General features: G+C 38.9%; 1 protein-coding gene across 3 annotated transcripts in view; it reads left to right on the top strand.

Annotated features, from left to right (window-relative positions):
* LOC129723976 (retinal homeobox protein Rx) overlaps positions 1-25119 on the top strand; it is a 132739-nt gene extending 107620 nt beyond the window's left edge. For 2 of the 3 annotated variants that reach the window (XM_055678502.1, XM_055678501.1), the window contains exons 5-6: positions 23554-23719; positions 23789-25119. In XM_055678502.1, coding sequence (XP_055534477.1) covers positions 23554-23719; positions 23789-24537 — 915 coding nt within the window. In that variant the 3' untranslated portion in view covers positions 24538-25119. The remainder of the gene's footprint in view (positions 1-23553; positions 23720-23788) is intronic. The other variant, XM_055678503.1, reaches the window with a different exon arrangement.
* Positions 25120-27910: the final 2791 nt, after the last annotated feature.

Raw genomic sequence — 27910 nt, 5'->3', positions numbered from 1 at the left:
TACCTCGGCATATAGGGAATTACATGTCACACCTCGCTTAACGAGGAAGAAATCCGTCTTTCAAAGTGAAAGAGAAAGGGCCAGAAAAAGAGAGAGAGAGACCGAGCGCGAACGTGTCACAATTTGTCCGCTCATTAGTAGCGCCTTAATTGCTCGCCTAATGCAATAATTAATCTAATAATTTGTCGCAATTAGTCGGGCGACTAGAGACGGTTTCGCTGAGAAAAATCGATTTACCGCACGGCTTGCAGCCATACACAAGATGGTTGCTAGTTGGCCTCCCCAACCCCTCCTAAACCAAGCTTCGCAAACTAAGCAGAAAAGCAAAAGCAGCGCCGACGTCGTCGTCGTCGTCGTCGTCGTAGTCGTTGTCAGCAAGAAACCTTGACAGAAGATTAAACGTGAATGGAACATGCTGTGCGGTGCTTATTTTCCCTTTCATACTGCAATCAAAACATTTATTATGAATGTCGTTTTCTTCGATGCTTACCGTTTTGGTTGCGTGAAACGATCGGGAGGAAGGCGGCGCAAGCTGGCGTGATGGAGACGAAAAGGCGCAGATCGTAGAAACCTCCTGCAGCAGCAAGGCACCGTTATTTTTTCTTCTTTCTGCACGAGAAAAGTCGAAGTTGGATTTTGGAAAGTTTCTCCTTCCCGGTCTGCTCGCACGTTTGTTTGTATCCCTTCTTAACGAGCATAGATTGGCTGGCTGCTTGCCGACGGGATTCGATTTTGAGGGGGGAAACACGTAGACGAATGGGCCCCGAAACGTGAAGGCGGTAGATTTGCTGCTCCGGTGGCTGGACGTGACAGTTTTGCTGAAAAGAAAATTGGCTTGACAGTCGAGAACGTTTTTCGGAGAGGCGCACCTCGACGACGCAGCCTTTTGGCGTTTAACATGTACAGGCTACAGGCGATGGTGTGCTTAAGAAAATGTTGAAGTTGAACTCTGCTAAACTGTACCAATCGTCACGAAATTAGGACCGATACACTATAAAATCGATAGCTTCGCTATCAAGAATTACACTGGCCTGTATCGTTCTCCCAGCTGGTCTAAAAGTCGTATAATCGAATCCCGTTATTTAATTTGTTTAATAAATTCAAATCGATTTAATATAACGAAGGAAGTTGACTTCTACCATACCCCGTGTTCCCAACTTCTCATTGTTTCATGTTTCCTCTCGCAAACAAGAACTGCTTTTTCACAATATCAATAAAACTAAACTTAGGAGAGCAACACTAAAATGGTTTTTGGAAATAGCTAAAATCAAATTTTACCCGAAAAAGGTCAAAAGTATTGCTGGACAAAAAACCAATCGCTATCAATAAAACTCGTGTATCCATTTTAACGAAACAATTTCAACATACATGTCTTGCATGCAAACATCAAACTGGAAAAATCAATTTTATCGTGGGAAAAACCTGTCACCCGTCCGGTCCCGTTCCGTTGGACGAGGCCACAGAAATTGCTTCCATTATAGTCGCAAAAAAACGCCATTTATTGCTTTGTTCCAATCTAAACCCACGGTGTTCCATCAGTTTCATCCTGGCTGTCCGCTTAAACATCCGACAGTGCAACGGCGGACGCCAGCTTCTGTATTCCATCTTCGGGTACGGTGTTCGATGACGACCAACAGCACACTCACGCATAGCGCATGTGATCTTTCTGCACGCATACGATGAAGAAAATAATAAAATTGAGCGAAATTGAAACGATTTTGCAGTGCGAGCGCATCCTGCGGGTTGCGGGTACGTGAACCCACCGCTATGACAGCATTCTGTAATGAATTTTCGTGTGCTAACGCTTTGGCATGGAACCACTTTTTCCTCTGGTTTTATTTCCAAACTGTCGATAGCAACCGAGGTGGACTTTTTCCCCCGTCTGTATGCTTGACGCAATAAACATCAACCGGTCAGGGAAATGCTTTTTTTCGATCGCCGGTCTTTTGCGATACACTGTAAAAACACGAAAAAAAGTACAACAAAAGTGTTAATATATCGGTCAAAATTCAAATCCCAAGCTAAAAAGGCAGTTAACGATATTGAAGTTTTTTCATTGATGTGCGTTTTTTGGTGGCGCGCACCTTTGACTTTGATCAAAGGATCTTTTCAGGCCGAAATAGGCTCGGAACTCGGAACACTACAGAAACCAAACTGACAGTTTCCAATCAGGGTGCAGCGATTTAGCCCTGTATCTCTCTCTCTCTCCTTTTTCTCCCTTACTCTTGGTGGGCGCAGAAAAAAGTGAGACGCAACGGTTCGCTCGCCTGACGATAAAAGCGCCTTAATTGAAACCATGGCATGAAATAACTGTTTTAATTGAATTTACCCGCAAACCGGTGAGGAATCACTTTGCGGGTCCAGCGCCAGAGTGGTGTCCCCCGGGGTAAAGGCATCGAATCGACGTGAATGTTGTGCGGATTCGGTCTCCGAGGAAATAGATTACTTGGGGCATGGGATGATATTGGGCGAAAAAAACTGCAAAACCGTTTTAGGCGTACAATGGTCACCGTTTAGCGAACGACAACAGACACGACATAGGAAAGTAATTTGACGTGACTTAGAGGATACCGTTCGAGCTACGTTAGCGTGTCTGGGGGAGTTTGTATTGAAATGTCATTTCGAGGTTAGACAAATATAAATAAATCGAAAAGTGTGATGAATTACATTAAAATTCACAAAATAACCAAAACTATTTACTGTGAAATTTCCTGCTTAGTAACCGCGCTGCAACCTCATTTTCATTCATACTGACTGTTCCAGAAATCAAGATAAATTCGTAATAGATTTTCCGTATGTAGTTTAGCGGCAGTCCCGTCCCTTCGCACGCATCGAAATCGACTCACCATCGCACCAGGATGCTGCAAACGATTTACCAATCAAACCAGTCATCTGCGACATCGTGCAAAGACCGGAAACGATTCACGTCTGTATCGGGAGTACCAACTCGTAACCGGGGCTCGGGGTTGCTGCCGCGTGTAAACATCGTCGTTTTGCGAAAATCGCATGTGCACCAGCCAGGCAGGAAAACTCTGATTTCATTTAATTAAAGTTCTGTGTAAATACCGATCGAAAAGTTTTAATTACATTTGCATAATAGTTTATCGGAGTCTATTCGCCATCATCGGGAGCTCGAGAGCGCCGGGAATCCGGACCCGGACTAGACCGCACTCTGCCGGCAGCACGGGGACACGGACTATGTTAGTTTTCTCTATAACCCTGAAAATACAGTCCTTGTTTTGCTAAAATTCACGCAGCAGAAACAACCAGCCAACGACAGAGCGTTGACAAAACACAACATTCACATATTGGAAATTGCGGCTCTGCACACCGAACCTGGTCTGGGATTAGAAACTGATTTCTATTCGGTCCCCATTTGGGATGGGGCGCGAAAGTGAGATAGAATGCACATATTCCATTAACGTGATTGGTATTTAGTACAACCGTTTCGTAACATTCCGAGCCAAATTGAATGGAAATGAAATCAAAACCCGTTGACTGGATTAAACCCTGCGGTTATGAGAGGACTAACGCCGCTACTTGCAGACGGTACTTTTGCGGGGTGGGAAACGGTTCGTTATTTGCTACTTTTTTATAATTGAAATATAGTTCATGTATTTTATTTAAAAACTCAATCGAAAAGAGATTGATTAGAAAAAATAAAAACGATGCAATTGGTCGTAGTAACGGCTATCGAATCGTACCTAATTGAATGAGAAGCTGCCGATTGAATAAAAAATAAACGTACTTAGGCCGGTATCAAATTCTAATTAACTCGACTATCTTCGATGAAAATGGAAAGGATATTTTTATCGAAAAAAAAAATTTTTGTACAATCTTTGTTCAAAGAACAATTTGTAACTCTCTAACTATACGTCACGAGGAATTCATTTGAGGTAAACCCGACGCTTGTGAATCTGTAAGTGATTGCATTTTTTTCATTGCTTTATTAACCATCTAGTGCCCAATGCTGTCTTTAGACGGGCTTCAATCAAATCCCTAAAAAGCTTCAATAAATACTTAAAAAATGTTTATAAAGATACATAGTGATTTTACCGAAGTTCATCTGAAATATGACTCGGGCATTAGAGGGTTAATGTGACTTTCAGCCACAGTTTGGTTGAATTACATTTTCAAAATAAAAACTCTTACACCTTAAGCACGAACAAAGTCGAAACTTCTTTCCATTCCAAAAAGTTACAGACTTGTAAGTGGTGAATGCATTGCAGCTCATCTTCGATCATTTGTGAAAATCTTGAAATGTGAACAAAAAAGTAGGAGGTTGTATCCAAGACACGACCACATAAATGACGTAGAACTACGTACAATGCATTGAGTGTTTCATTACCCTAGTAACACAACTGGTTTTATCAAAGTTTTATAGCGCTTTTTTGGCTGTATTGAGCGCTATAAAACTTTGATAAAACCAATATTTTTACTTGGGTAATGAGTTATAATGTCTACTAATGAAGGGTTGTGAATTTCGTGAACCGGATTCAGCAGTTAGCAGAACGTGCCGAGTTAAAAACCATACACAGCACACACACACAAATCATACCATATCATAGACACACGCACATCATACCATATCATACAGACACATACACTGCCGTTCCAATCATAGTAGTCCCATGTTCTACACAAACCTTATGCACGCTGGGACAACTATGCTCGGAAGGGCAGTACACATCATACCATATCATACAGACACACATACACATATCATATCATATATATATATATATATATATATATATATATATATATATATATATATATATATATATATATATATATATATATATATATATATATATATATGTATTTATATATATATATATATATATATATATATATATATATATATATATATATGTATATATATATATATATATATATATATATATATATATATATATATATATATATAGATATATATATATATATATATATATATATATATATATATAGATATATATATATATATATATATATATATATATATATATATATATATATATATATATATATATATATATATATATATATATATATATATATATATATATATATATATATATATATATATACACATCATACCATATCATCACACCATACACACATCATACCATATCATACCATATCATACACTCACAGCAAGCAAGCGATCAATTAGAGGACGTTATTTTAATTTCAACAAGGCTTGACAATTTTCAATAGTTAAATAGTTCGTAGATTTAAACAACATTTTTTTTGCATTTGGGCAGATGCGTGTATAATTTTCCAATCGATTGCTGCAAGAATGAAGAAAATCGGTTGAAAACCAACCGACCTAAAAGCATTTGAAAAGGGACAAATTTCGTCCCAGTTTTTCAGTTTGCATCCCTGTGTGGTATGCTGAAGTAAAACGTAGTTCTACGTCAAAACTCACCGTTTGAAAAACTTGCAATTGACACGGTGTAAATGTGATTAAAAATGAACTTAACTGGACACTTTGGAAACTAGGGAAGCATTTCAAGCTTTTGTTAGCTTGAAAAATGACTGATTCCTAAGCGAATCGCGTGCTACGTTTATGGATTCTGTTTTAATTGCATCACGTAGCACTTCAAGACATACTTTGAATAGTGGCACGAAAGCAGATCCGGCCAGAAGATCATAGGTCCCACGTATCAACAAAAGAAGCAGACGCATGTGCAGACACTCCTTGTGATAGATCTCCCCGTTTACAGTCCCGATAACGATTGCCAAATCAGGTATTTCTCGGTGAACTTTGTAAGTTTCTGCTTCCTAACTTCCTCCGGAACATTAACATTGTGCTAAGCAGTGAAAAACAGAAGCCCCGGAAACCGCAAAAAGTCCGCTCTGCCGTAAGTCTCATCGTCCATGATGAGACAATAAGGCTTCGTCAGCATCTGGGTGTATAGTTTCCGTGCCTGGATTTTCCCACCGTTCTGACCGACGCATTGGGATTCCGCATAAACGTTTACACGACATGATTTTGATCCTAATAGAACGTCCATTTTGACCGCATTTCTCCTTCCGTTTGAGGCTCAGTCTCGTAGTATCGTTCAATCACACAAGTTACCGTTTACTGTACGCTTCCTAAGATGACTAGAACAAGATACCTGAGCCCCAGTTTTTTCATAAATTTGGCCCACGACACCTTTACAACGGTTAGTGCTGCCATCTGATGACTTAAATGCGCATAAAACTGGTTATTAGCCAAATCCATTCCGCCACATGAAGGTGAAAACTAGATGGCAGCACCGTATAAGGATATTGCAGCTCAGGTAGCCGCACCGAGCAAGGATATTGAAAATAAGATGGCAGTACCATACAAATATTTGAAAAAAAAATGCTTCACCTTTCGCCACCTTGCCGTCAGCATCAAATATACAAATTAGTTCGATTGTCGTTCACGCGCAGCGACAATCTTGTCCGCTGCATACTGCAAGAGTCAGGTATCTTGTTTAAGTAATCTTTGACGCTTCCAAATTCTTTTCCGATGTTCCAATGAGAGAGGTGACGATTTTCCAGGTGCTTGCGCAAAATCAATTCGCTATGTTGCTTTTCGGGAAACAGTATTAGGAATACACTTCAAACTACTACTACCCAAATTTTCAAGACAATAAACCAGATGGGTAATTTTTTACAGTGTTTTTCCCGTGATTCAATTCGATGTGGGACACCCTTTAAACTTGAACTGTATCAAATTTAGAAAATTCATTTATTAAAAATTTAACGTAAAAAAAAATTTTTTTTTTCGTTGAAATTAAAGGCCCAGCATCTTGGTGTTAAGGGGCCATCCACATACCACGTGGACAGATTTTTAACGATTTTGACCTCCCCCCCTCCTCCTCCGTGGACAGCTGCCCATATAAATTCTAAAACAATTGTATGGACCGTAGACATTGGCCTACCCCCTCCCCCCCCAAAGCTGTCCACGTGGTATGTGGATGGCGCCTAATATGAAATGTTATTGAAAAAGGTTCAAAGATGTTTCGAATAAAAAAACTCGAAAGTTTGAAAATTCTGGTCCAATACAAATTTCTACCACTCTCGACACGGCCCGACATGTTTGTCTCAAATGTCGAACCTCTTTATTTATGTATTGTTTGAAAACTTAATCGGAAAGAGATTGATTAGAAAAAATAAAAATTATGCAATTGTTTGTAGTAACGGCTATCGAGTCGTACCTAATTGAATGAGAAGCTGCCGATTGAATAAAAAATAAACGTACTTAGGCCGGTATCAAATTCTAATTAACTCGACTGTCTTCGATGAAAATGGAAAGGATATTTTTATCAAAAAAAAAAAAAAAAGTTTGTACAATCTTTGTTCAAAGAACAATTTGTAACTCTCTAACTATACGTCACGAGGAATTCATTTGAGGTAAACCCAACGCTTGTGAATCTGTAAGTGATTGCATTTTTTTCATTGCTTTATTAACCATCTAGTGCCCAATGCTGTCTTTAGACGGGCTTCAATCAAATCCCTAAAAAGCTTCAATAAATACTTAAAAAATGTTTATAAAGATACATAGTGATTTTACCGAAGTTCATCTGAAATATGACTTGGGCATTAGAGGGTTAAGGTGACTTTCAGCCACAGGTTGGTTGAATTACATTTTCAAAATAAAAACTCTTACACCTTAAGCATGAACAAAGTCGAAACTTCTTTCCATTCCAAAAAGTTACATACTCGTAAGTTGTGAATGCATTGCAGCTCATCTTCGATCATTTGTGAAAATCTTGAAATGTGAACAAAAAAGTAGGAGGTTGTATCCAAGACACGACCACATAAATGACGTAGAACTACGTACAATGCATTGAGTGTTTCATTACCCTAGTAACACAACTGGTTTTATCAAAGTTTTATAGCGCTTTTTTGGCTGTATTGAGTGCTATAAAACTTTGATAAAACCAATATTTTTACTTGGGTAATGAGTTATAATGTCTACTAATGAAGGGTTGTGAATTTCGTGAACCGGATTCAGCAGTTAGCAGAACGTGCCGAGTTAAAAACCATACACAGCACACACACACAAATCATACCATATTATAGACACACGCACATCATACCATATCATACAGACACATACACTTCCGTTCCAATCATAGTAGTCCCATGTTCTACTTACCTGGTCAAGTGCAAAGACTCGCCGAGGTAGTTGAGGGGTTGAGTAAGAAAATTGATAGCATGCCGCATAAACCGCTGAATATTGATGGTTCTACTAGCACCCCAACAAATTTATCAGCCACACCAGTCTGGTCTGTACGAAACCCCAAGCGTCGTCGTGCTGATCGCTTGCCAGTGGAAATTGCTTCTGATCGCGGCACTAACACTGTCGACATCAGCGATCTTTCTGTGCAGTCTATTACTTCTGCAGCAGCACAGAAATGCTTTTGGCTTTATTTATCTGGTCTAAACCCAAAAATAAGCGACGGCGACGTGCTAAAAATTGTTTCTCGTTGCTTACATGGAAGTGAGCCCATCGCAGTTATACGACTAGTGCAGCGAGGTGCTGACACGAGTAACTTTTCATATGTATCGTACAAAATCGGATTGGACCCGGGCTTGAAATCCATTGCCCTAGATCCTGCTTCTTGGCCAACTGGACTTTTATTCAGGGAGTTTGTCGATCGTCCAAAAAACTAATTCCTTGTAGCAGATCACAGTCTGCCGCATCGTGTGCTGTTACCGAACCCATTCTCTTGCGATCTTTTATTGACGGTGGGAGCTCACGGGCTCCCGCCAGAGGCGAGTATTCCGTTAATTCTTTTGCGCCGCCTGTGCTGTATGGCTCGTCTTCAGAAAACTGTCTGTGATGCGTCCATCGTTAGTATATACTACCAGAACGTACGCGGATTGAGGACGAAAGTTGACGACATCTTTCTGGCGACCACCGACTGCAGCTTCGATGTAATTATGCTGACCGAGACGGGATTGGACGATAATATTCTTTCACCACAGTTATTCGGCAACGCTTTCAACGTTTTTCGATGCGATCGAAGTCCACTCAACAGCAACAAACGTTCTTTCGGCGGTGTTCTGATTGCTGTCGCACGGCATCACGCTAGCGTTGTGTTTGAGTCTATACACGGAAGATGTTTGGAACAGGTATGCGTAAGAGCCACTATCAATGGATTGAAGTTTTTGCTATGTGTTATATATATTCCCCCTGACAAGAGTAACGACAGTACCATTGTTGATGCACACATCGCTTCCCTACGAGATTTTTTTGCGAGCAGCGCAGTCGATAGCATCATGATGGTATGTGGGGATTATAACCAACCGCGTATTGTATGGGACAACTACAATGGTGTCATTAAGCACAATGAATCCACGCAACTATCGAACGCAAGTGCTACTCTTATTGACGGTATGGATTTTTTAAACTTGAACCAAGGAAATTTTACTCGGAATCAACTTGGACGCATGCTCGATTTGGTATTTTACACCTCTGGTTGCGAAATCTTCGTTGATGAGAGTGTTGCCCCGATGCTACCCGTTGATGTACACCATCCCCCCCTGACAATTTCTACTACTAACTTGTATAATGCGATTGGCCGTTCTAGTGACACACCCGTGAGGCGGGAATTAAACTACAGAAGAATCGATTTTGAAGCTTTTAATGCTTTTATTTCAAACATTGACTGGCCAGCACTGTTGAACAGTAACGATGTGGACTTGATGGCAGCAAACTTCTGCTCAGTTGTTGGTTCATGGCTTAGAGAAAATTTACCATTTGTGAAACAGCCTTCCACTCCAGCTTGGAGTAATCACAGCTTAAGAGTTTTAAAGCGTAAACGAAACGCATGCCTGCGCAGGCTTCACCGTTTGCGGTCTTACGAATCTAAACAAAATTTTAAACGCTCAAGTGAATAATATCGGCGGTTAAACTCTAGTCTCTACAAATCATATGTTCTGGGAGTTCAAACAGACTTGCGCAGAAATCCGAAAAAATTTTGGAATTTCGTTAATTCAAAACGGAAAAGTCGCTCAACTCCTTCGGACGTCTATTTGGAGGAAATGGTATCCTGCTCGGACTCTGACTCTTGTGAGCTTTTTGCGAAGTTTTTCTCTTCAGTATTTGCCACGGATTGTGCCTCAAATGACGATGCTCGGCGTGCTGCGGCTAATGTGCCTGCCGACCTTGTTGATCTTGACATTTTTGAAGTCACACATGACATGATTACTACCGCCGCTAAGAAACTTAAATGTTCGTACATTGTTGGTCCCGACGGAATACCGGCCGTTCTTTTGTGCCGTTGTATTGATATTCTGGCTGCTCCACTTTGCACAATTTTCACCCAATCTTTGGCTCAAGGGAAGTTTCCTGAGGTATGGAAGCACTTCTATATGTTTCCGGTTTTTAAAAGTGGTGATCGACGAAATGTCAAAAACTACCGTGGAATAACTAATCTGTCAGCTGCGTCTAAATTGTTCGAGATCATTGTAAGCTCTATTGTATTGAATTGCACACGCAACTACATTTCTTCGGACCAGCATGGTTTTGTTCCTGGGCGATCTGTAACAACAAATCTGATGGATTTCACGTCGAATTGTATTTCTGAACTCGAACGAAACGTACAGGTTGACGTTATTTACACTGACCTCAAAGCTGCCTTCGACCGAATTGATCATCGAATACTGCTGAACAAAATTTCCCGTCTTGGTGCTTCATCACGGTTCGTTAAATGGCTTGAATCATTCCTGTGTAATAGAATTTTGCAAGTTAAGCTTGGATCAGGTGTATCGTCTGCGTTCACGAACAAGTCTGGCGTACCACAGGGTAGTAACCTAGGACCGCTTCTTTTCATTATATTCTTCAATGACGTTGCTGATGCACTTGGGATTGGTTGCAGATTAGTTTACGCCGATGATTTAAAAATTTACTTGACGATTCGCACCATCGAGGATTGTTATCATCTACAATCACTTTTAAATACCTTTGTGACGTGGTGTAAACTAAACTCGCTAATTCTAAGTATTGCCAAATGTGAAGTGATAACCTTTCACCGCATTGAACGGCCAATACTTTTTGATTATGCTGTCGACGGAGAAGTGCTGCGCAGAGTAGATTACGTCAACGACCTTGGAGTTATACTTGACAGAAAGCTGACCTTCGATAGTCACCGTACTGCAATTATTTCGAAAGCAAGTCGGCAATTAGGATTCATCGCAAAAATTGGACGTGACTTCAAGGATCCCCATTGTCTAAAAGCTTTATACTGCTCACTTGTACGACCCCTAGTAGAAAACGTAAGTGTGGTTTGGAGTCCGCACCAGCTTTCATGGAACCTGCGCCTCGAGCGTATACAGAGACGTTTCGTTCGATTGGCCCTGAAAGAACTACCTTGGCGTGATCCTACGAATCTGCCACCCTACCCGGATCGTTGCCGCCTGCTTGGACTAGACACTCTAGAGCACCGCCGCAAAGTACAACAGGCTGTATGCATTGCCAAGATTCTAAACGCTGAACTGGATTCCCCGAAGTTGCTGTCATTGATGAATTTCCGTGCATCTCAACGTATGCTGAGGCCCTCTTCGATGCTTTTGAACCAATTCCATCGCACGAACTATGGTTATTATGAACCTGTTGCCTTTTGTGTGAGAACATTCACGAGTGTCGAGCATCTTTTTGATTTTGGTGTGCCTAGTCATATTTTTAAACGTAGGTTAACTAATTCTAGTTACTTTTAATGATTATCCTTTTTCATTAAGACTTTATGTCAGATGATGCACTTAGAAATAAACAAATAAACAAATAATACTAGGGTATGCTAACATGTTTTTTTAAAAAAAACTTTTTTACACTAGTTCTTACTTATTCTTTACTCGCAAATATTACAAATATATAGTTAAGAGTACAAGTAAATGGAGATTAAAATTCGGGAAACAAGTTCGCCTTTGATTCTTTTTGCCGAATGTCGTCAGCGTTGTCCTTCTTAATGATCACAAAATTCAATAGTTGCTAGAATAAAAAAAAATCCAAAGTATACTTATGAAATTTATAAGCTTGATATGCAATGCATAAGTGTCTAATGAAATCAAAATTATGCATGTTCATAAGTTATAACTTATGAAATTCTTAAGTGCTTTTCTCTCAGTGTATGCCAGCAGTGATGTACTACACTCAAAATATTTTTGACGTTATAATTACCGGAAAAGTTATGTGAATATTCTCCACTGTCATTTTCACGTAGATTTTACGTGATTGTTATTCGAGTTCATCATGAACTGGTGAGATGATTTATCCTTTGAATCTTATTCAGTAGATATATGCATTACATGTGAGTTTCACGTAGAATTCAACTACCGGTAAAGTGAAAATCATTTGATTGTCTGATAGGTTCTTCGTTTTATACAACGTATAATTTTCAATTGTGGTTTCCCAAACGTTGGGAGACTGGAAATAGTTTTCAGAAATTATTCAAATATGTAGCTTGAAAAGTCGTACGGGCATGCAAAATCGCCAATTCGTGAATGAATTAAACGGCATACAAAATGACAAAGTGATATTGCGACAGTCGCCGGCGATAATCACTGTTAGCTGCAACTGTTTATATTCAGGTTTTTCCTCGCAATTTGAACTGAATCTGTGTGAAATCTCGATGTCGGACTCTTATGATTTTTCTAAAGCTTACTTATCGAGGCAAGTCATCATGAAATTCCTTTTTATGTTCAAAGACTGAATCAGACAACAGCTTCGCCATTTTGATTTCTGTGTATTTTCGCACGGAGAGTTCGTGCGATACTTAATTCTGTTTGACGTTGCCAAGTTGACGTACCTAGATGCAACGTGATAAAACATAGTATGCATATGATTTTCACGTAGATTAGATTATTTGTTACATAAATCATGCAAAATGACAGAAAATGAATAAGTACAGGAAATTTCACGTAACAATAACCTGAAAAATATTTTTATGTGTATGATATAGAATATGTTACAATACTATTGTGATGAATATTCCATAGATTGTATTCCAATTCCTATTTGGATATTCAATTCACTCTCCCAGATTTCGATGTTTTGTAATAAATTTGTTTCGAATTTACACCAGATCTCGACGTTTCATGCATTTCTAACATATTGACAGTGCCGGAGTAGCTAGTCTTGTTTCTGTAAGCTGTGAGCGTGGTCTGAATAGAAATACAGAGGGGGGACATTTTGAAAAATTTGAAAATTTTGTTTTATATAAGAAAAAAAAAAGTTGGCAACACTGCAGAAAAAATTAATTGCGCAGTTTGATTCGTCCCTTCAGCTTGTAGTTTTTTGCGGTCAGAGATATCAGCTAGTTTTTTTAGATTCGCAAAAAGTGACGAAAGTCCCATCGGCCAAGGGGTTCACCAACCGGTACAAAACTCACAAGTTTTGGTTAGAATCGGAGATGGTCGATGCATTTCCTCGGACACTTGAGATTAATAAGCTATACTCAACTTTAAAAAATAGTACGAGGGTGGTATCCAAGACACGACCGCATGTTTGACGTAGGACTACGCTAGTTTTATATTTCATTTAGAGAATTCAGACTTTGTTCGATTTGACCACGTTTCACTTCCGACACGATTCAGTTTTGGCACGGTTCGACTTTGGCACACATAAGCCAAAAACGAGCGGTTATGTTTAATCATAATTCATAGTTTTCTTGTTTTGCTTTTAACCAATTCAAGCTCAACAACCACCAGAAGAAAGGCATTTTGTCCATTGTGTTGCCGAAACCGAAACAGAAATAGACATGATCAAAGCAGTACACAGCACCGTGCTATACCTCTAATTACTCGGAAGAGTCATATCAAGTTTCTAGGTCGTTGAAGGCTTCATGCGGACCTGTCCCCGGTGCGTTCCTGATACTTCCAGATTATTGAGCCTAAATTCATCAAGCGACACCTCTAACGACTTACAATCCTATAACTAGCTCATTGGTGGCCACATATTGTTTAGTTCATATGACACCAGAAAGTCATAAAAAGAAAAGCGTTTATTTTTAACATGGTCCGATTTTGACAACTGAAAAAATTCTGATTATTTATTTGCAGACATCTATTTAAGAAGAAAAAATACTGTTTTTAACATTGATGAAATCCTTGCATTCTAATGCAGTCAACACGCGAAAAGGCAATTTTTTATATAGGTCTTAATTAAGAACGATTTAGTAAAAGTAAACTTCCTTTCATCTTCAATTGCGCTTGTAAAAGATACCTCACTCACCGGTTCCAAAGCAGCATCATTGTCAGTTTCTTCCAACTGCTTAGCAAAGATGTCACATAAAAAAAATCCTGTATTTACAAGTTCGTTGGAAAAGTAACGATATTGAATTGCAGTTTAAAGTGGAAAACCTAGATTTACAAAAATTTTGAAATTGACGTTCATTTTTTTTTATTTTAGGCCAATTGAAACATTTATTCATTAGGAAGAACCAGAAAAAAATTAATCAGTTTTAAGATACCAATAAAAAAACAAACAACAAAATGCCATATTTGAAAGTCATCTGTCTGTTTCCTTCAAAAATAAACCTAGCTCGATTTGATAAACAACATTAACCTCTCCAACTGATGTTTGCATAATGTTGTTCAATTACAAGTCCGGCAATGACAGGTTGTGTTTATATGTTTAGTATCTAAATAGTTTCTTGCAGATGCTGATGTAATATTTTTGTAATTGAAAAATACGAATATGAATGCTTAAAACCTAACGTCAAGATGCATATAATTTGGTTTTTCTCTATACCACAACCGCGTAATGCAACTAGAATTGTCATATTGAATTAAATTTATTTAACTGGAAAAATATAACAATCAGTACAGCTTAAACGAGCTATCTGAACTATCTGTTTAAAAATCTTTACGAAGCATATTGGTTTTCTATTGTCTTTCAAATAGCCTATAGTTGGTCATTTAAATAAATCTGAGAAAAAAACAGAGTGTGGAATTCAAAAAGACAGCAACCCAATGCAACTTCGAATTTTACGAATTCGAAAGAAATTTTCATCATTAAACATGGATATGAAAATCACTACGGTTGCAGTTCAAAAACCATCTAATCGTCACGACAACCAAAACGAAATGAGCAACGGGGAAGCAAGCTTTTGATTAGTAGAATGTCCACGATTTTTAACACAACTTTTGTTGAAAAGATATTATAATTATTATATTACAATCTTTCGCAATATTCAACCTGTCGATAAGGACATCGGTGTTTGAAATCTGTTCAGGGGTAGTAATACAATAAGCACTTTAAAACGATGAGATAACATCTGTTGCAGCTATATAAAGCGAGCTCGTGATTGGTTGAAAGCTGCGAAATTAAACTAGAAAAAGTGGATTCCAACTGAACTTTTTACTAATTTACTGTTCAATGTACAATGTACAATGATATGCCAATTATTGTATCACATGCTTTGGCAGACAACCGTCGTCGTTCGATCAAAGCATTGGTGGTCAAAATCTGTTCAGTTGTATTCACATATTAGATGCAACATCCAACATCGTGATATACTGTTGCGTACAGAATTATTTTATCCCCGGCCGCACAGCGTAGTGTGCGAACACGCACCACTGTACGTCGACAGCAGCTATATTGTTTCCACTTGGCTTGACTGCACACAAATGGCAATCGAGTGCTACTGTACTGACGACGAGCGACCCTCTTCTCATACATGACTCGGTGCAGTACTGTTGCCTGTGCCAGCATGTTTTCTTTCAAGACATCAGTTTTAATAATATTCTCACAGCAGATCGTTTAATTGTCTGATGAAGGGGGTTGATACGAACTTTCCAAAAAAGCTTCACTTTTAAGACATTGAAATAGTCTAGGTACATATAAGCAAATATTAGTTGACCTATTGGGACGGGGAGATTCTGTAAATTTTTTTTTTTGCCACTGATATAGAGGTTATCATAGCAGGCAGTTGGTGTCCACTTATGAAGTCTGTGCCAGGCGTGCTCGCATGTGATTCGTACATTGTTCGTGAAAATACGACCTTGAAACTTTTCATCAATTTTCACTGTTTAACAATTGAGTAACAACAATATATGAAGAATCACAAAATTGTCCATCATTTTTTCAATCCAACGACATATTGATTATTGTGATCCATCATGTGGTTACATCAGTAATACCGTTTGAAATCTTTCATTCCGACGTTACATCTTGGTTTTTAGTTTCCTCAGAATGTATCTCGATATAGTGCGGTTAGACGTAGTCCTACGTCAAAAGCTAGAGCTCTTCAAGGACAGTCTAGCTCTTTAGTGTTTTCGGCAAATGTGTTAAGTATCTAGACACTATACTTCTACTTAATGTAGTGCACTTTTAAAGCATTACTGATCTCTTCAGGAAGGAAAATGCAAAAGAGCAGGTTTTTCCTGGAAAATTTTTTAATGCTATGCGGAGATCAAAGCAGTCATCTTCCGGTGTAGGATTTTTTGGGGTTCCAAATAAAAACAAAAAACTTGGTTCTGGAAAACCGATAAGCGGGCAGCAAAAGTGGCACCACTGCACACTGGGCCAAAAATGAAATCTATCAGAACAAAATTATTAGCGCTCTCACGGTTAAACCAAACAGTTTTCGAAGTTCTGCAAAGTTTCTTGGTATATTTAGGGCTTCAATTTGGATGCTTAGATTAGTTTGAGATTTGACCGCAAAGAAGGCGCAGCGATGTCAACTTCTTTCTCTTACACGCTAGAGCTTTGCGGTTTTCGACGAAGTTGTAGATTGTATAATTTTATGAAACCTCGTGGAATACAAAAAATTTCTTTCTCTTCCAGTTTCTGAGATCTACGAGTCTTTGTAAAATTCATCAGATTATAAAACTGGTTTAGCTACCTTTAACAATAATCAGTTGATATCCCCAATCGAACAACACCATTTCAATCAATCCGAGCCTATTTTAAACAGTTTGCATCTGTTTTGCACTGATTGAGCATGAGCATGAGCATGATTGACCGCCCGCGGTTGCTACTCCGTTATTGCCAGATCAGCTGTAATTACACAGAGAACCAACAGATGATGCTTGGGACTAACATTCATCTTCAATGTGTAAAAACTGGTGACCTTAATCTTTATATTAGGCAATACCAGCGCCGGCCGCATCCGAATGCAGGTCAAAGAAGGAGTGTGTATAGGAATATGTTGACGTGATACTCGCTTTATTGGAAGCCGAGAACACCTCTGCACTTCCACGAGAAATCACTGGGATGTTGGTGAAAAGGTTAAGGTTTGCAGCAGGTTTCGTTTTGGTAAACGATGCGCTGAGTTCGAGTACCGGGTTCATAATAATAAATATCGCACGTACGAGTTCATTATACCTTCTACGGAAGTCATAACGCGATCAATATGTTAGATGAAGTAACACCGCAAAAATAAAAAAGCGCACGCGAGGATACCGGACCTATGACTCAATCAAGACCGACTCAAATATTTGAACATCTGTTTATGTAGTTATTATGAAACTACCGAAACGTATCTCCCATTGATTGATCTCAGCTGACTACACAATGTTACGAAAGCTACAAGAGTTGAGTCCACGTTAACGCCTCGCGACTCCTATCACTTCTTCGTGAATTGACCCTATTTATATCGAAAATTATAACACGGTTATAACCAATCTGTAGAAAATACGACCTCATGAAAGGTATCGACGCGAAGTCTCTAGATATTCGGTCACCCGGGCATCTGACTTTGAGCCTAACAGGTCGACTAACGACGTTTCTTTTATACTGTTCGTCTGTTCTATAAAAGCGATTTTTTGATTTGAGACCGATTTAAAGCAGTAATAAACTAAAGAGTGTTGTAGGGTCACGCACAGGTAAGTGTGGTACATCCTAGTGAAACGCAAAATGGTATACCACACTAAGTGGACGATTCGAACTAAGACATCATAAAACTCTCCCGGGCCGGAGACGCGTTTTACCAAAGCATTATGCACGACCGCTCAATCCCCGACTACCGACGGAGACGCTCGGGAGCACGATATTTCACGCCGATTCTCTATTAGCAGTCGATGCGAGTGTTGCCTATCAAATAGAAAAATTGGCAAAGTTTCATGCATCCAAAGCCCCAATAATTTGAAAAATGCAGATACGCAGATTGACCAAAATATATATCTATAGTTTGTTGACAAAATGCCGAACTAGTCATTATTGGGACAAAGTATACAAAAACCTCTGCTCAAAAACTAGACAAATCGAAAAAATTGAATTATAAGATTTCGACTTCGACTAGCAACAATGCACCATACTCTGAATTCCACAAACCACACCAGTACTCTCTGGGTGACGAGTTCAAGTAATGTTACGCGTTATGTTGGCTCATTATTAAGCTGAGCAATAGGGACCTTTTTGTCAAACGACATGCGTAAAAGCATAAGTAATGTCGAACTCGTCTCCGCGGCACGTTCACACCCGGACTACAGTTTTGTCCTGTACTTTCTTTTTCACTTTCCGGACTATACTTTTTCTGTATCCGACTTCACACTTTATCCTGGACTACACCCGAAAGAAACAGGGTGCAGTCTCAAAACACTAATAACAAAAACAAATGCTCTCAAATGCCGTACGAAAAATATGACAACTGAGTGTAGCGTCGCTTGCGTGTTCGTTTTCGTGCTGTAAAGTGTAGTTCAGAACGGTGTAGCACAGCTGCGGAAACGAGCTTGACACACTATTACAGTATTCCTGAACCCTTTACAAAATGCTAGAACAATTATTATTCATTTCACCGTTTTGGATCTGCGCCTATAAAAATTTAGCATATTTAACAAAACTTAGCTATGGCGTAAAAATAATTATTCAAAAGCTAGTGAAGTCATAAATAGAAAAGGAATGACAATGGATATTAAAACATAGTCATCAGATATATTTCAGTTCGGAAATTCAAGACAATTTTAACATTATGCAATATCGCAAAATAGATAAACAGCAATCGTCTGGTACACCTTTTCATGCGGTGCATAAATGAATGACAGAACAGTACGAAAATGCTACGCTGTGGTAGCTACACATGAAAGATGAATTCGCCATTAAATGACGCACAAATTCATCGCTAAAAAATCATACTGTACTGCACACACTACAACACGAAATATATATATAAAAAAAAAACAATTTGATTCTTGTCGGTGAAAACTACTACCTTCGAGTCATTTATAAATAAACAAACATGTCTGTAAATGTATGCACTTTTCTTAGCCATTGAATCAGCTTTCAGCAAACCAAACATGCCTCCGCTCGCACGCAAACAAGTAAAGGCAACTTGTTTCTATGGTTACAACTGCCGCTCTCTCAGTTTCTGCCTCTCAGCAGATCGTGCCGTCGGCGGAGAATAAGCTTGCACACTACCGTATCAAAGGAAAGTCACCAACACAACACTGCGCTTTAAAAGCAGCCATTTGCTAGGCGACAAATTGTGAAAAAAACGGCAATAAAACTTTAAATTTCCAGATCGTTTTACTTCCAAATCACTTTTAAAACACTGTTATAACACTCGAAACACTTTTACCCACAATTACCACACGAAATTCACAATTTATCGTGCTATATACCACAATAAAACGCGATTACCACGGACACAATAAATAAAGCCTTTGCATCTGTTTTGCACTGATTGGCGATAATCTAGGTTGATTTTTTCGATTGATGTTTATTGATGTACATGTTATTTTATATATTCATAATACAACTGGATCATCAGAGTTCTTTATTCTGTCATTGAAATTGTCAACAGCATAGCTAAATCATGGTATTATAACAATTTTTATGGTGTTGCTGTTTTCGAAAAGAGCTAATTAAAATACATAGTTGATACTAACTTCGTTTGACAGCTATTTTAGCTCGCTGTTGTTCAGTCTGCAGCTCTGAATATAGCGTCGATAATGTTGAATCAGAAAATCTATTTTCTATCAACACTGTTAATTATAATTCACAACATTATTCTCCATGACATCCATACTGTCAAAGTGGAGGAAATATATTTAATAATTTCTTAGTTTTGTTTTATATTAATATTCACCAGTCCTCAAGAAATAAAATTTAAATAAGGATTAATCTTGAACTCCAAGAGCATTGTGTTCGAAGGCCCCGAAACTTGAAAATAAAATGTTATTTGATACTTTTCGAAGGCAGCGCCTATTTTTCGGTCTACTGCAAGTCGCAGTTTAAAATTTTTTTTTAATTTCTTTATTAGGGTGGCTTTCAGCCACAGGCTGGTTCGCCACCAAACGCAGTTTAAACGACAATCAACGCGCGGAAACTAAGGGCCATGTGTGGCATCCTTCAAGTACGCCATGCAAGTTTTGATTATTAATACCTCCCCGTCCGTTAGTGAGGGTTGTGAAACTGGTATAGGGAGTGGCAAAAATCTCTTCGGCAGCAGAGTACTAACTAAAAAGGTTCTGAATAATAAATAAATAAAACAATTTTCCAAATCTATATGCGTTACAAACTTCATGGATGCCCCCTGTCTCCGTCAGTGTTCAATGGAAAATTGAATATCGTCAGGTGATACTGCTGCTTTTAATTCTTGCTTTCAGTTGAAAATCATTCCTTTCCTTCTAGAGCCCTCTGGCTGTCAAAATCAACACAACAGCAATCGAGCAGTTTTCATATGACTTAAAGAGTGAAAATAAAGCAAATGATTTTCAATTGAAGCCAAAGATTAACAGCAGGGTTGATATTTGTTGACACTCTTGAGTGAAAGTGAAAAAAAGCATCCATAAACGTTATTTTTTTACAATCCTTTCAGAGTTCACCCTTCCCGTTTTTTGCATGGGAGTGAACTGTCAAAACACCTCATTATATTTCATGCGATGAAAGCAAGACAACAAAATCAGTTTGTCAGTTAACGAAGATTGTCAAGGTCAGTGCTAGTGAAAAAATGTTTCGGTGAGGTTCATTTTGGTTGAGTGGACTGTTTGTTTTTCTTTTTCGATTTGAAGTGAAGATCATTTGGTTGGATTTGTCGTCAAATTTTATTCCGTAACCGTGAACGATGCGCGCGATCTATTTCATCTGACTATAAAAGCACGTTACTAGGACGAAAATCTAGTGTATCTGAAAGAGTGCTGCGGTCATTGGAAGCGAAAATTGAAAATGATTGGCTATAATTTTCGAAGAATTTCGCTGGGGAAAATGACCTTTATCAGCACTGATTAACAGTATCTCTATTACCTGACAATTTTCAATCGAAAATTAATTTTTCAGGGTAGTGTTCAGTGTTTTTTTTCAAATTTGATCAGATGAAATACAGCTACAATTTGAAAACATCCAGATGTAAAATTAAAGTCGTTTTTTTTTTTTTTTTTTTTTTTTGCTGAATTCGGTAGATTCATGATCTTCAAAATGTGAATATCTTCACTAGATCTTTTTTCACAATTGAATCCCAAAATCGCAGCTATCAGTAATCAGTAGTTTTACCACTTATGTGAGACATACGTTACACTCAGGAGGAAATCTTCCGAGAAAGTTGATAAAAATGAACTACTCGGAAGGTAAGATCCTCTGAACAAAATCACTGTTTGAGTAGTTTGGGAAGACGGTGTACCTGCGCAGCCCTACATTTGTCTCGTTCCCACTCGATTAGCTCAGCATTGATTTTGTAAATAACATTTTGTTAAATTTGGACGTATCGTTATTCTAGCGTTTGTCTTATGTATGTGGTTTTACAATAAAACTGATGATTTTATCTCAGATGGCTGCACAAATGAGGCATTCCATGGAAAATAGGTCAAAAATAATTTCTTTTTTGATAGATAAAATATCTATATCAGAAAAACGACTTGTTTGATTGAAATGGTGTCTTCAGAAAAATTTTAGGTGATGTAATTTCGGTTCTAGGAAAAACATATACACTGTAAATTTTTTTTTCTGTGCCAAATTTCCCAAATTGCCACCTAACATTGAATATCTCAAAAAGTACCTTTTTTAATAATCGTAGAAATAGAGAAGTGATATTGCGCATTATAATGTAAGAAAGAGATGCCAGATAGCTCCAGATGAGCCCTGGGAACAAAGAAATTCGCTATAAGTCTATTGACAGATTAATGAGGTGGGTCATTGAAGCAGCTAAAAAAATAGGATCAAACTATTATTATGAAAAATACTAGGAATTGATTAGTCGACACTCAGGAGTATAGAAACTCACTTTGAAGTAACTAGTGCATTAACTAAATCTGCGTTGAAACCTAATACTGAAAATACATGAAAAGCAAAGCCTTGGTGCTACATTCCGTTTGTTTGTTCTGTTTCTTTTTGTTATACACAAACTTAGCAGCCAACTGTTTAGTGTACAGGACAATTGCGGGCCTAGTGCTACGATCCTACTGACACTAACAGTCTCTCCTAAGCCGGGACTCGAACATATGAAGACTGGTTTGTTAGACCAGCATCGTAACTCGAGACAATCTGGAAGATACTGAAAATATATAAAACAGACTAACAGTCTGTAAAACAGACTAAATTGGAAAAGTTGTGCACAAAACCGTTGTTAACATACAAACATTACTTGATGCATTTTCTACCGCCTTCTAACAAACCAAAAACTCCAAAAGTCAGTCCAAACTTCTCTCAAAAGTAACTACCACCGCTGCTTAAATGCGCCTTTTTCTGCATTCTAATGAAAAATACCTCCACGCTTCGCACACGAAAAAGATAAAACTCTCACACCCCCAGCGACCCTCACTGCTGACTCGAGTGCGGATGTTCACCATTTTCCGCTTTAACTAGTCAGTCTCGTTTGTTTCTAGCGCTCCGGGCTAATGCCATCATCCTCCTCCGGTGACGGTGGAGAAAATTACCCAGAATCGAGCGAGAAAAGCAAACCCAATGGTTAAATTAATTATTTAATTCAGATATTAATTAGGTTTTAATTTACATAAAAGTGGGTGGTAACCCGGTATGAAGGCAGACTCACTGTGAATATTCTCATTTTTTTCGTTACACTTTCAAATACGTTTCTGCTCCATTTCCCTGAATGCTTAATATGCTTGACCAAGTCCGACACCTTTTCTAGAATCTAACAAATAGCGTGATGTTTTCAGCGCCTAGCGCGGGCGGATATCAATAGAAAAACGCCCACTAAGGAAGAACAGCAGCCGGAAGGCTGGGCCGTCAGAGCAGAGAGCGAAACACTGCAAAACCCGAAATACAAGGCTAATTGCATTTTAATCTTTTCTCTTTCGCTTAATTATTTCACCGAGAGAGGATCCTTTTCTGCCTCCGACCGCCGCAGCGCGCTGCATAATTTCCATCCGCTGTGGGCATCCACACCGCTTAAGGGTTCTTCATTTTTTAATTAAAAGTTATATATAATGAAAATTGAATGTTTTTCACGTTCTCTGCATCGCGATAAATTTTCTTTCCACTTCCGGCGGCTTGCATTCGCCGTCAATCCGTCGTAATTATTTTCTCCCCCGCAACCACCCATCGGAAACGGTCGCTCTGATGAAGCTCTCGAAATGTAATTAAACGTTCATAAATGAAAAATAATGTCATTAATTTTTCCTTCACTGGTTTTTCTTTCTTTTCCCTTCCATCCGCTACAACAACGACAGGTTTGGTTCCAGAATCGACGTGCGAAATGGCGCCGCCAGGAGAAGTCGGAAAGTTTGAGGTTAGGACTGTCGCATTTCTCCCAGCTGCCGCATCGATTATCCTGCAATGGTGCCAATCTGCCGATGGATCCGTGGTTGTCACCTCCTTTACTCTCGGCTTTACCAGGTAAACAAAACCTCCCCCTCCAAGTTAATTTTACCCGACAAAAACTAATCGATTTATATTTGTATTTAGGTTTTCTCTCCCACCCGCAAGGCGTCTATCCCAGCTATTTAACGCCCCCGCTAAGCCTGAATCCGTCCAACCTGGGCATGGCGAATCACGGCCTTGGACACCCGAATGGACCACAAAACCTCAGGATATCCCCGCAAGGGATGCCCGGGATGTCTTCGCCCATGGGTGGCCCCAATATGCGCCTTTCCCCGCCCCATCCTAACGGAGCCATCGCTCCGCAGAACCTCTCGATGGCCCCGCAGCAATCGCTCACCCCCAGACATTCTCCACTTGGTGGACACGGTGGACCCCTCGGTGGGCAACCTCCGCCACCACCGCAGCATACCCCGCAGCTTGCTTCTGTAAATATACCCATAACATCATCACCCCAAAATCTTTCACTAACGCCACCTGGTTTAAGATCGCCGCCAAGTTTAAATAGCAATACCTCCAACAACAATAACAACAACAACAACAATATCGGCGCTGGCCACCCAATTAGCCCAAACTCATCCTCGTCGGCATCGTCGCCTACTTCGTCGCAGGGGCTAAAAATGGGGAAACTAGCCAACTTGGATCAACCTTCGCAGGACAGTCCACTGGATGGTAGCCTGCTGGGTCTGGGAAAAGATGGCCTTCCGGGGGCCGCAGCGCTCAACATGACTGTGAATCATTCGACCGACATGAGGACCAACTCGATCGCCACCCTGCGCATCAAAGCCAAGGAGCACCTGGAAAACATCAGCAAGGGCATGACCACGATGGTGTAATTGCTGGCGCGTGAATCAAACGAAAATGGTGAAAATGTTTCCTATTTATTATGATAGCTCTCGCACGTACACAACAAACACAAATACACTGTTAGACAAGCCGGACAAGCGGATACTGATCTCCTGGATTATGCTTGATCGCTGATAAAAGTACTAATTAGATAATCGATATTTAATAATGAAACTGAGCCCCTCTCAGTTATGCTTAGATTGTACATAAATCACCTAGAACTAATTAGTAACGCCGAGGAATGTGTAGTATAGCTTGATGATGGCTCGTTTTTTTTAAGCTTCAAGTATAGAGTTAACAGAATGTAGATACTGAAACCGAAACCAGCTAAACTGTAATGATAGGCCCAACTGAAAATAAAACTGCGATCGATGTCCACTTTTTGGAGGAAAACCTTGGGCATCGATTCATGTACATAGTGAAATATGCAGCAATAGCGTTTAGTAAACTGTAGCAAACGGTAGTAGGATAATTTTGAACAAATGATAGGTTCGAATGACGGTGGAAGATCTTTTTTTTTATTGTACAAACAAGATTGTGTATCTCTAGCAAACGTTCACGCCTGCAAAAAATTGCTATGATTAAATAAAATAAGTTAAAAGTGACTTTGAGGGTTTGGATATCGTTCGAAATTCCTTGTGTGTCCAGAGGGACCCTGCTTTCGTGCTAACATCTGTAGGGGAATTGTGGGTGAAATGAACAGGGGCCGGTAAAATACGTTGAAAAAAGTACAAATTCCATTGGCACCTTATCTTAGATGCACTAGAAGATATTTAAGACAAACTATGTGACATGAAACAGTCAAACAACGAAAATAATAAACAAAAACGAAAGACACGTGCACATTCATGGTAGTGATGTTGCTCACAAAAAATAACCTTTTTTTAGTGTGTAACAGTTTTTCGTAAGGACTTTTGTGCATATATCTGTACTCAGACTACTAACTAACAGAAATCATTAATGGTTAGTAATTGTTTGAATGATTTTTTCAATATTATTAAGTATTTTCCATAACACGTACTGTGGGAGTAAAATGGACAGCCCACAGTGATGGTAGAAAAATTGTGCGATTTTTTATTCAAAATTATAGATGCTTTGTGTTTGTATCAGAAAACGCAAAATTGAGCCTGGACCGATGAACATATGGCAGCGGCTAAGCGTGCCATTGAATGCGGCGTGTCCATAAAACAAGCTTCCACCATTTCCCAGTTTCTTGCGGATAAGGTCATATATTGTTATTAATTCTACGACAACCGGTGAAAATTGAACTGTAGGTGATAGCATAACTGTGTTAGTGTAATCGAACAACATTTTGCTACCAGTAAAGCGGTAATTAACGTTCACATCCAAGATGTTTATAATACCACCTCTCTATATTCATTTTACCCACACGTGTCCATTTACCCCCAAAAAACTTTTTAAATAAGCTCAAGAAAACTTCGAAAAATACTATATTAAAGTATCTCTACCTATTTTTTGCATCAATGATTGGTTTTCAGTTGATGTGCGCGATCAACTCATGATTTAAGCGTTGAATTGTGGTGAAAATTGAGAAATAGCTATTATCACCCCTCCCCTACATATTATCAAATCTTTTGAACGTGGATTTTGTTTCCTGACTACCAAAAACTGCATTTCCTTTCTCAAGAAACTTTTTAATGTTAGTATAACTATCATTTTGTATAATATGTGGTTTTGAAATTGATCGTTAAATGACTGTTTATCAATAGATTTTTGATAGTGTTTCAACATATGTTTTTGACGAGATATCCAGAGGTAATCAAGTAGATGCATTTACACCGATTTAAATGCTACTTTTGATCGAAATGATCGCGATAGAGCTCTCAAGAAGTTCAAACAACTGGGATTTTCTGTTCGTCTCTGTGGCTGGTTGCCGTCGTACCTGAAACAGAGTACTTTATAAGTAAAAATTGGCTCATCTCTATCTCAGGAGTTTACCAACTACTCCGGTGTACCTCAAGGCAGCAATCTCGGGCCAATCCTGCTCTTTTTCTTTTTCAACGATGCGATGCACCTTTTTTACCGGAAATCGCAAGCTTGTTTACGCGGATGACTTTAAACTCTTTACTGAAGTGATTAGTTTGGCTAATTGCGACACTCTACAGTCTCACCTGGACCATTTTGCTAAGTGGTGTAATATCAATCGATTGACCCTTAGTATCGAAAAGTGTATAACAATCTCGTTCCATCATAAATCGAACCGCGAAGCCTTCCGCTTTGATTACACGATCGCTAGCCATACGTTGGAGCGTGTAGAAGTCGTAAAAGATCTTGGTGTTTATCTCGACTCTGAACTTACTTTCCGACAACATCAGCAGTTTGTAGTAGATAAAGCGAATCGACAGCTCGGATTCTTATTTAAAATCGCCCTGGAGTTCGATGACCCGCTATGCCTTTGATCGCTATATTTTGCGTTAGTACGGTCACATTTGGAATCTTCTGCCGTCATTTGGTCACCGTATTATGGAATTTAGATTCGCAAAAATGAAAGCATCCAACGCAAGTTTGGTTGGTACGCCCTCAGGAATCTACGATGGCTCAACCCACATGATCTGCCTCCATATGAAGCTTGCTGCCACTTGCTGGGCATTACAACGTTGGAGAGAAGACGAAAGATTTCGAAAGCCGTTTTCGCCGCTAAGCTTCTTTCGTCTGAGATTGCTTGCAGTTCTTTGTTGGAGCAGCTTAGCGTAAGTGCCCAAGTTAGGCGTTTAAGATCTCGAAATCTCGGTTTCTTTCGTCGTTCACTTGCAAGAACTGAGTATTTTCAAAACTCACCTCTACATTCGATGAGCGCTATATTCATCTCTTATACTTCCATCTCTTTGAATTTGGAGAGAGAGCTGAAGTGTTCCGACGTAAGTTGCTTCTAGATATTCATCTAGCAATTACAAATATTATGTCTATAATTATGTTGAATTTTTTAATATCTTGACTACGATTTATTTGTTGTGTAGAATTAATGACTTTTCTTCTAATAGTATTACTGTTTATAATAATAAAGACTCTTATGTGTTAGACCTAAGTTCTGTATTTTGTTAGAATTAAGCAATAAAAAGATATGGGGTTTTTATGCCAATTTTTGGCTTTTCCCCATTACATTATTTTTCATGTAGATCTTATGGTTGGATGGAAATGAATGAATAAATAAATGAATATAATATTACCACACTTACAATAGAACCTGCAAAGGTGCACAAAGAAAAATTGTCTAAGAATGAATTTTAGAGAACTTATAATGTTTCACAGAAAATGTACACCGTAGAACAGCGGTGGCCCCTAGGGGTACGCGAAAGCCTCCAGGGGGTACGCGAAAGAAAAATCAGTAATGGCGGATAAAGC

The sequence above is a fragment of the Wyeomyia smithii genome, chromosome 2, assembly GCF_029784165.1.
Source record: "Wyeomyia smithii strain HCP4-BCI-WySm-NY-G18 chromosome 2, ASM2978416v1, whole genome shotgun sequence".
In the NCBI taxonomy this organism is placed as follows: domain Eukaryota; kingdom Metazoa; phylum Arthropoda; class Insecta; order Diptera; family Culicidae; genus Wyeomyia; species Wyeomyia smithii.
Note: the sequence above shows the minus strand (reverse complement) of the source record. Positions and strands in the feature narration are given on the sequence as shown.